At 42.4% G+C, this 10,038-nt stretch overlaps 1 protein-coding gene across 1 annotated transcript in view; it reads right to left on the bottom strand.

Moving 5' to 3' along the window:
* Window positions 1-465: 465 nt before the first annotated feature.
* LOC110706272 (protein Ycf2-like) overlaps window positions 466-10,038 on the bottom strand; it is an 11,736-nt gene continuing 2,163 nt past the window's right edge. Inside the window, exons 1-6 of the mRNA XM_021884168.1 lie at window positions 9,437-10,038; window positions 2,095-2,457; window positions 1,585-2,017; window positions 931-995; window positions 661-828; window positions 466-540 (exon numbers count right to left, since the gene is read on the bottom strand). The exon at window positions 9,437-10,038 is cut by the window's right edge and continues 2,163 nt beyond it. Of these exons, the coding sequence (XP_021739860.1) occupies window positions 466-540; window positions 661-828; window positions 931-995; window positions 1,585-2,017; window positions 2,095-2,457; window positions 9,437-10,038 (1,706 nt within the window). The remainder of the gene's footprint in view (window positions 541-660; window positions 829-930; window positions 996-1,584; window positions 2,018-2,094; window positions 2,458-9,436) is intronic.

Below are 10,038 nucleotides of genomic sequence, written 5' to 3'. Positions count from 1 at the left end.
GTTTGAATATGTTTGACTTTCATTTGATTCAATTAGCTTTGTAGAATGCATTTGACTTTCATTTGATTCAATGAGCTTTGTTTAATGCATTTAACTTTCATTTGATTGAAATGGCTTTCTTTGAATGTATTTGACTTTCATTTAATTTAATTAGCTTTGTTGAATGCATTTGACTTTCATTTGATTCAAAAAGCTTTGTTTGAATGAGTTTGACTATCATTTGATGCAATTAGCTTTTTTGAATGTGTTTAACTTTCATTTGATTCAATTAGCTTTGTTGAATGCATTCGACTTTCATTTGATTCAAAAAGGTTTTTTGAATGTGTTTGACATTCATTTGAATAAATTAGCTTTGTTTAAATGTGTATGACTTTCATTTGTTTTTTTTTTTTTGGTAAATAAGAAATTTTATTACCAAAGAATAAAGAATACGACTTTGCAGATCACAAAGCTGTAACTCCCAAACTACACAAGCCTTGTAGGCAAACTAACACCGAAACAATCCCAAACTATAAACCGGCCACCTTCTAGGAAGGGTACCTGAAAACCGAGAGGGAAACGTACTGGACTCAGGTAACCAGGCACCTTCTAGGAAGGGTACTGAAAACAAGGTCTAGGACAAATCAAAAAAGAAACCGGCAAAAAAAAACCAACACAAACAAGACAGCTCAAAATCACACCATGTAAAACAAAGCAAAAGACAGCAGCACCCAGCACACCAAGACAGAACAATAGCAGCCAGGTAAGCAGGCCAAGCATAGCCAGCAACCCAAAAACTACAGCTACCAAAACCAGCACAGGAACTGCACTTGAGACTGCAACCAGAACCTAGGAGCCAGGAACAGCACAGCAGCTAGACACCAGAAACCAGAACGCCTGTAGACCAGACCCTAGCAGACCTGAACTCAGTAAAGCCAGAAATCAGCAGACCAAATCAAGAACCCATAACAGAGACCGCATCAAAACCTGCATTAGAGCAAAACCTGCTGCAGGACCTGCACAGAACAGAAACAGCAAGAACATAGACCATTTCTAACTTCACCTCCCAGCAACACAAGCCAAACCACCCAGACAGTCAACCAGGGATCTTGCATTTTAAGAGCTGTAACCGTTTACACTGATTTCTTGTCCAAGACATATCAATCAACTACTGGACTCTACTTAAAACCTCCACACAAATGGACTTACTTAGAATCAAGGGAAGGATCACTGATTTTTCCCAATAAGCATGGTTCCAAGCAAACCAGATATAGTAGACACATGCAGTAAACACAGCTAGGTAAACTTTCTTAAGAATCAGATCAGCCCCCTGCCTGTTCTAGTGCTTCCAAGAAGTATTCAGGCTAAAATTTCCCTCAATGAAAGCTAACCAGTGTGCAGCTTCTTTAAGACACTGCCTGCTATAAGAACAATCAAAAAATAAATGATCATGCGACTCAAGAGCATCTCCACAGAGAAGACAAAGAGGATCAGGGCTGCACCCAAAACCAATGAGCCTATCTTTTGTTTTCAACCTGTTTTGTGCTGCTAACCAGGCTGTGAAAGAGTGTTTTGGAACATTGAATCTATTCTAAACCTATTTACCCCAAGTGACCTTAGCTTGCAACCCCTGTAACCAAGAACAGCACTCAGAGATACTATACTTTTTGCTCATCCAGTTTCCAATCTCAAAACCTTGCTGAAGCTCATTCTTCACAGTACAAAGCTTCCTCCAACACCATCTATCACACTTCTTAGGGTTGTAGAACCACCAATCATGATCCTTCAAATAAATACTGTGAACCCATTTTACCCAAAGGGAATCCTCCTTCTTTGCAATTTTCCAGACATATTTCCCCAAAGCAGCCTTATTCCATCTACCACAATCTCTCACACCAAGCCCCCCAAACTTTTTTGGCTTACAAACCCAATCCCATGAAATATGAGGAGCCCCACCATGGTTAACAGACCCATTCCATAGAAAAGACCTACACAGCTGGGTGATTTTGTGAATAACCTCCTTACGTAGAAGGATACACTGAGCCCAATACGTGTGAATACTATTGAGGACATAATTGATGAGGGTGACCCTAGCAGCGTAGGACAAGTTCCTACTTGCCAACAGGTGATCCTGGCCATCATTTTGTCAATAATGCTATCAAAATCCAAACTTCTCATATACTTGGCATTTAGAGGAATACCGAGATATCTGAAAGGAAAATCACCTTCTAAAAAACCAGAGTCCCTCAGAATCTCCTCCTTCATGGCATTATCCATACTTCCAAAATAAACATCAGTCTTATCAGAGTTTGCAACCAACCCAAAGACTTTTTCAAAAGTCTTAAGAGCTCTAATAAGAAGAGAGAAGGACTTCTTATCCCCATGAGAGAAGAGCATAAGATCATCAGCAAAAACAAGATGTGTCAAGCCTAGATGCTTACAACCTTGGTGAAATTTGTAATCCCTTAGCCCACTCACCTTCCAAAGAAGCCTAGACAGGTATTCCATAACCAAAACAAACAGCAAAGGATAGATAGGATCTCCCTGTTTAATGCCCCTCTCCCCTTTAAAAATGTAGGGTTTCGTAGTGACCCGACACTACGCGGAAGGAAACCCACCAAGACCCGCCCCTTAATTAAAGCAATTAAACAAGCATAATAAACTTAATCAAACAAGATTAAGGACAAGAATTATACCTTTGACGCGTGCTTCGCTCCCAAAGAGCTCTTACTTCAAAATCCCGAAAAGACGAGATCTCCGAAGGATCGTACCCTCGACTCGACCCGAGCGTCCTAAGTCTTGAAGGTTAGTCAAGACCCGGACAAAATAACTATGAGTTTTACGAATCAAAGGTTTACTCTTTTCAAGAGTTGCCTTTTTAATTCTACTCAAAGTTGTATCAAATCCCAATACCAAGCTTGGTATTTATAGGGAAATGATCCCTTGATTTTTCATCCTCCACCAATGTGGGAGAATGTATTTTTGCTAATTAATTTATTTCTAAAATTAATAAACAAAACTAATCACAATGCAACAAGTGTCAAATAGAGAGAGAAGGTTAGGTGAGGACCATGAATGGGTGGGGGGGACCATTGCCTTGCTCCTCAAGGCCTTGCCTAAGCTTGGTCCCCACCCCTCACCTAAACCACCACCTACAAAGGGGTTGCTGGGCTGCTGCCAGATAGCACGCCAGCTAGCATGGTGCTGGCCAGCCCAGCCAGCTAGCATGGTGTTGCCTAGTAGCCTCGCATGCCTGGTGCTAGGCCATGCTAGGCTCTGGCGCAGGCCAGTGCTAGGCGCTGCTGCTGCTGGCTGCCTAGCACTGCCTATCGCACATGCATCTCTCTCTCGCATCGCATCGCTAGCACAACATCCATCGCCCAGCTAGCACTTGCTGGGCATCGCTGGCGCTGGCCTCGCATCCCACGCACTGGCTGGTCGCACATGCTTCGCATCACGCACCAGCCATTCGCCACGCACCACGCACATACTCGCGTTCCTCGCTGCACCTCACGCATTGCCAGCCCACACGCATCAATGCGCCTGTGGTGCGAGGCTGCTTGTGAGAGGCCTAGCATCACGCTGGCGCCCAGGCTCTCGCATGTGGTGCGATGCTTGGTGCTGCCATGCGAAGGCTAGCACACAAGCATCCACGCACATGGCGCGCCATTGCCAGGCAGCCAACCATGCTAGCACTTGGTGCTTGCGATGGTGCTGCCAAGCCAGACACGCACGTACGCAGCACCTAGTGCTTTCCATGGTGCGCCTGGTGCCTGCGATGGTGCTGCCATGCCAGGCACGCACGCACGCAGCACCAGGACCTGCGATGGTGCGCCTGGTGTGCCCATTGCTTGCGACAGGCGCCATATGCACCCAGACACCCACGCTAGCATGCTGCTAGCTGCGGTGGGCTGCCTGGTGCCTGTGTGGCTTGCGATGGCTACCATGCGCACCCAGGCACCCATGCTAGCATGCTGCTAGCTTACGATGGGCTGCCAGGGCGCGCCTAGGCTGCGATGGTGCGTAGTACACCATGGTGCGCCTAGCACACACATGGTGCGCCTAGGCTGGCTATGAGCTTGCCTAGCCTAGCTACGGCTACGCTCATACTTGTTGCTTGTGATTTTGCGACGCTCGGTCTCGACGCCCTAGGCTCGATTTCCGCCATCTGTATTCGTAAAACTCTATCGACTCAATAAATCCTTTCGGATTAATTCGACGTCTCGGATCGGAGATTCGATTGGGTTCGACCCGAAGGGTTCAGTTAAGATTAAGCTGTAATATCATCTGTACCTCGATATTACTGATCGGAAGCGGCCTCCACCTAGGCATTCCGATCACTTGACCTTACTGAAGAATTAGCTCTGTAATTATTCTGAACCCTTTATCAAAATAATACACTTGTTGGAAGGACACAATTCCTTTCAATCTCCCACTTGTCCTTCCGGACAAGTGTGCATATTGTGTATAGCTCATTTCCTTTGTCACTTAATGTTTCTTCGTGAACTGTAAGGTAAGATTCTTTGTCATCCTTATTACGTTCAGAAGTGTTTCTCGATCTCCGAGTTTGACTGTCAATAAGCAGATGATTTCTAAAATCCATCCGAGCATGGCCATGCATTTTTACAGTCTCACTCTTCGAGCGGCCTTTTAAACAAAAAAACATTTTCCCTATTGTTAGTAGGGGGGCAATCCCAGTCTTGTATTGTAAGTTCTTCTTACTAAGAGGACATAGACTCCCGAGTGTTCCCGTTATGATCCTTAGTTACGGCAGACGTTTGGAAACATCAAAGAGTCTAGTACTCAAACAAGAAAACTTCACAGTACTCATGGTCGGAGGAAATAAGTTCCGATAGTCATAATGAGAAATGTACTTATGACAAAATTTAAATTTTCTTAAATTACTCTCATAGGTCTTATCCAGTACAGTTCTAAAATGTACCTGTGCAAATGATTTATGACTGTCACGTCCTCGTAGCACAAGAAACGGTGATGTAAATCATACTACACACTAATCTATGGCGGTCATCAATCGTCCATCTGTTAGATGACCTCGATTAGGGATACTTTTTGATTTAATATTCAATGTTCACTTAACATGTGTTTCTTTATCCAAGACATGGTCTTGATACCTTGTTTTGAATATTTCCGTAAATCGAATGGACTCATTATTTAATTCTAAACCACAATTAAATAGTAATGGAGTGAATGATAATTTTGCACAAAAATTAATTACTCCATTAATGAATGGTTTTAGTACAGTGTCTTACATTAAATCAACCCGTTTAATTAAAACACATGTACAGGGAATATCAAAGCCAGTCACCTATGTGCTTGATTCCCATTGCCTCAACGTGTTAGTTGTGTTTCACTTGAGGCAAAGGTTTAGTCAAAGGATCGGCTACATTATCATCCGTGTCGATCTTACAAATTCTGATTTCACCTTTGGATTTCCATTCCCTTATCATGTGAAATCGCCTTTGCACGTGTTTGACCTTCTGGTGTTCTCTCGGATCCCTGCCCTGAGCGATAGCTCCATTATTATCACAATAGAGATCTATCGGCCCCTTGATTGAGGGTACAACACCAAGTTCACTGATGAACTTGCGAATCCAAACAGCTTCCTTGGCAGCTTCCGAAGCGGCCAAGTACTCGGCTTCAGTTATAGAGTCTGCAGTGGTGCTCTGCTTGGCACTCTTCCAGCTGAACGCTCCTCCATTTTAACAGAATATATACCCTGACTGTGACTTAAAGTCGTCTCTTTCAGTCTGGAAGCTAGCGTCGGTGTAACCTTCAACAACCACTTCTTTGTGGCCTCCATACACCAGGAATTTATCCTTGTTCCTTTTCAGGTACTTAAGGATGTTTTTGGCCGCAGTCCAATGCGCCTCTCCTGGATTCGATTGGTATCGACTCGTTGCACTCAGGGCATACGATACATCTAGCATTGTACATAACATGGCATACATGATCGATCCGATTAGCGAAGCATATGGGATCTGATTCATTCTTTCTCGCTCAACAGATGTCTGTGGACACTGTTTCTTGCTGAGAGTTATGCCATGGGACATGGGTAAATGCCCTCTTTTGGCATTTTCCATGTTGAATCGAGCCAGTACCTTATCAATGTAAGTACTCTTGCTTAATCCAATCATCCTCTTAGATCTATCCTTGTAGATCTTAATGCCCAATATGTACTGTGCCTCTCCTAAGTCTTTCATTGAAAAGCACTTTCCCAACCAGCTCTTTACGGACTCCAACAATTTTGTGCTATTTCCAATGAGCAGTATGTCATCGACATACAGGACTAGGAATGCAATATCACTCCCACTGACCTTCTTGTATACACAAGACTCATCTGGATTCTTGATATAACCGAACTTGCTGATGGCTTCATCAAATCGCAGATTCCAACTTCTGCTGGCTTGCTTTAATCCATAAATGGACTTCTTCAGCTTGCAAACCTTTCCAACGTTTCCTGGATTGGCAAAACCTTCTAGTTGTGTCATATACACAGTTTCTTCCAAAATCCCATTAAGGAAGGCGGTTTTGACATCCATTTGCCATATTTCATAATCGTAATATGCAGCAATCGCTAGGATGATCCGGACGGACTTTAGCATTGCAACTGGTGAAAAAGTTTCATCATAGTCAATCCCGTGGACTTGTCTATAACCTTTTACCACTAGTCTAGCTTTGTATATCGATACATTTCCATCTTTGTCTGTCTTCACTTTGAAGATCCATTTGCAACCAATGGGTGTATAACCCTCGGGAAAATTCACCAAGTCCCAGACTTGATTTTCAGACATGGAGTCCATCTCAGATTTCATGGCCTCTTGCCATTTTGCAGAATCGGGGCTCGTCATAGCTTGCTTGTATGTCGCCTGCTCATCACCATCCATAACTAGGATGTCCTGATCATCAGTTAAGACGATACCAAGGTATCTGTCTGGTTGAGATCTTTGCCGTTGCGACCTACGTATGGTAATCGGTTAAGCATTTACATTGTCTGTTTGACTCTGACCAATCTTCTCAGATGCTTCCAAAGTATCTAGATTGTCAGTTTTGTCAGGTTGACATTGTTGCTCGTCCTCTCGAACTTCGTCGAGTTCGATTTTCCTCCCACTTGTCATTTTGGAAAGGTGATCCTTCTCCAAAAAGACACCATCACGAGCAACAAACACTTTGTTCTCGGATTTATTGTAGAAGTAATACCCTTTGGTTTCTTTTCGATATCCCACAAAGAAACACTTATCCGATTTGGGGTGAAGTTTTTCCGAAATTAATCGCTTGACATATGCTTCGCATCCCCAAATTTTGAGAAAAGACAACCTGGGAGGTTTCTTAGTCCATAATTCGTATGGAGTCTTTTCAACAGCTTTTGATGGAGCTCTATTCAGTGTTAGTGCTGCTGTTTGTAGCGCATGTCCCTAGAACGAGATAGGGAGTTCACTAAGACCCATCATTGACTGAACCATGTCTAACAAGGTCCGATTCCTCCGTTCGGAAACTCCGTTCCATTGAGGAATTCCAGGAAGTGTCAATTCTGAAAGAATGCCACATTCTTTTAAGTGATCGTCGAATTCATGGCTCAAATATTCGCCACCTCGATCTGATCGAAGTGCTTTAATTTTCTTGCCAAGTTGATTTTCAACCTCTTTCTGAAATTCTTTGAACTTTTCAAAGGATTCAGATTTATTCGACATTAAGTAGATATAGCCATATCTACTATAATCGTCGGTGAAGGTGATGAAATATCGGTAACCTTGCCTTGCGGGTGTGCTCATAGGTCCACATACATCCGTGTGTATTAGACCTAATAAGTCACTTGCCCTTTCTCCCAGCTTGGAGAATGGTTGTTTGATCATCTTGCCTAATAAGCATCCTTCGCAATTTTCTAATGACTCTAAGTCAAATGAGTCAAGAGCACCTTCTTGAAGAAGTTTCTTGATGTGTTTGATGTTAATGTGGCCAAGACGAAAATGCCACAAGTAGGTTTGATTCGACTCGATGGTCTTAGCTTAGTGGTATCAACTTTTGTCTAATTATATGTAAAACATGCAATTTAATTGAACATAAATTTGTAAGACAAACATGAAACAGCTATTGTCAAAATTCTTACATTTGAAATTCCTAGGTGTCCAACACCATGGATATGTTCAAAGCATGATGAAAAACTAGAATTAGTTTAATTACATGTCATAGACAAAATGTTGCATGCAAGTACGACCGAAAAACCATCTTCGTCGTCTTTTGTCCGTGCACCAACACTTGATAAGCTTTTCACTTGGTCCCTGAAAAGGCAACATTAAGTGAGTCATACTCGGTATCCAATACCTTATGATAAGCTTAATCTACAATTTTTTGAGGAAGATACCTGGGGCGGATGCTCCATTCCTCTCCTCCTCCTCCCGAAAGAGCTTGCATTCTCTCTTGAAGTGGCCTTGCCCGCCACAGTAGAAGCAACGCATCTTAGCCTTAACCTTAAGATCCCTCCTTCTTGATGGTCTTTTGGTTTCCCCAAATGAGTTGGCCCGGTGCAGAAGCTCCACCACATTCTGTAAGGAATGTGTCTCCTTTGAATCAGAAATATATGCCCTTAATGCATCATATCCTGAGTGGAGTGAAGTGAGCAAAATATGACCAGCCATTCCATCTTCTAGTGGAATTCCGAGGAGTTCCATGTGCTTGAAGAGCTTAGTCATTCTTGCCACATGGGGTCGGAGGGGCATACCCGGTCTCAACTTAGTGTTGCAGACCGTAGACCAAAGATGGTACCTCTCTTTCGCAGGACAACCTTGATCTGACGACTTTACATTCATGTCCGTAAGTGACCTAGTCACTTCAAACAAGAGTCCATCATTGTTGTCGTTGAAACTCTTAGAGAATCTCACTCCGACAACATCCCTTAGTCCTCCAAGGAATAAGTCTGGGAAGGAGAATGTAAGTTTTTCTTTCAATTCTTCCGGGATGGAGTTAGCCATGAGTTGTGACACTAATTTGCAGTCTTTCGACCATGCACAATAAGTTTCGTCACTCAAGAGGGTCTTGGAACAGAGAGTTGGGAGGGAAGTATCCAGAACATACTCCTTGGAACAACTGCGGAGAGTTTTCCTGAGTTCTTCTTCCCATTCATCAAGGTTTGTTAAGTTAAGCTTGATAGCTAACTTATCGGGGAGTTCCGGGCACATTTGGTTGTTGTTTGAGTTACTTGTAGACATGATTTCTACAATTGAAAGAATTTGAAGTGAAAAACCATTCATACATCAATAAGTTGAAATTTAAAGCGTTCATGCACTTATTCACACTTATTGAACATTTTATCCACGTAATTTAAGATTGTCCCTTATGGGAGAGAATAAAATGATTCCGAGATCCCAAAGATCAAGAAATGGTCAAGCATGATTTGGCTTGTCTTAACCATTAAATATCTTAAGGTAAGCAATCCAATTGCTAATAGCTCCAAGCTATAGGAATCCGTGTTATCAAAGGATTTCCCGCGATTATTTCTAGTATGGAATGAGTCAATCATCCACTTTGGTATCTTATTGAACAAAAATGGTGATATTGTTCCTCCATTGATCAAGAATTTCGATTTTTGGAAAGTATCATGATCATCCAATAAGAAGGCTTTCCATTTTTTCAAATGAATGGTTTGAAGACCTATTGATTCTACCAACGGATTGTAGAGTTGATCATTCGGGCCTTTCAATTCATAAATGCGGATCTTGGACCTATTAATAGGGATATTCCCGAAACTCACAAAGAAAAAAGGAAGTGAGTTAGACAAAAAGAGAAGCAACTTGGACAAAAAGAAACGAAGTGACTTAGACAAATCGTTTTTGTCAATAACCTCCGACCAATCAATCGAATATTGATTAATACGTAATCGACGGAACACTACTTGAAAACGGCTCTTCTGCTCAGAAACGAAATGTTCCAAATGTTCCTGGAAATTCTTGCTCCCATTGAACCATTTGTATCTATATGCATCAGGATCCCGATTCATGAATCTCTCGGTTCGAGAAATCAAAATAAGAGGATCGAACCATTTCT

The sequence above is a fragment of the Chenopodium quinoa genome, unplaced genomic scaffold (genome assembly GCF_001683475.1).
Source record: "Chenopodium quinoa cultivar QQ74 unplaced genomic scaffold, ASM168347v1, whole genome shotgun sequence".
In the NCBI taxonomy this organism is placed as follows: domain Eukaryota; kingdom Viridiplantae; phylum Streptophyta; class Magnoliopsida; order Caryophyllales; family Amaranthaceae; genus Chenopodium; species Chenopodium quinoa.
The sequence above is the reverse complement of the archived record's forward strand: the minus strand, read 5'-3'. Positions and strand labels throughout refer to the sequence as shown.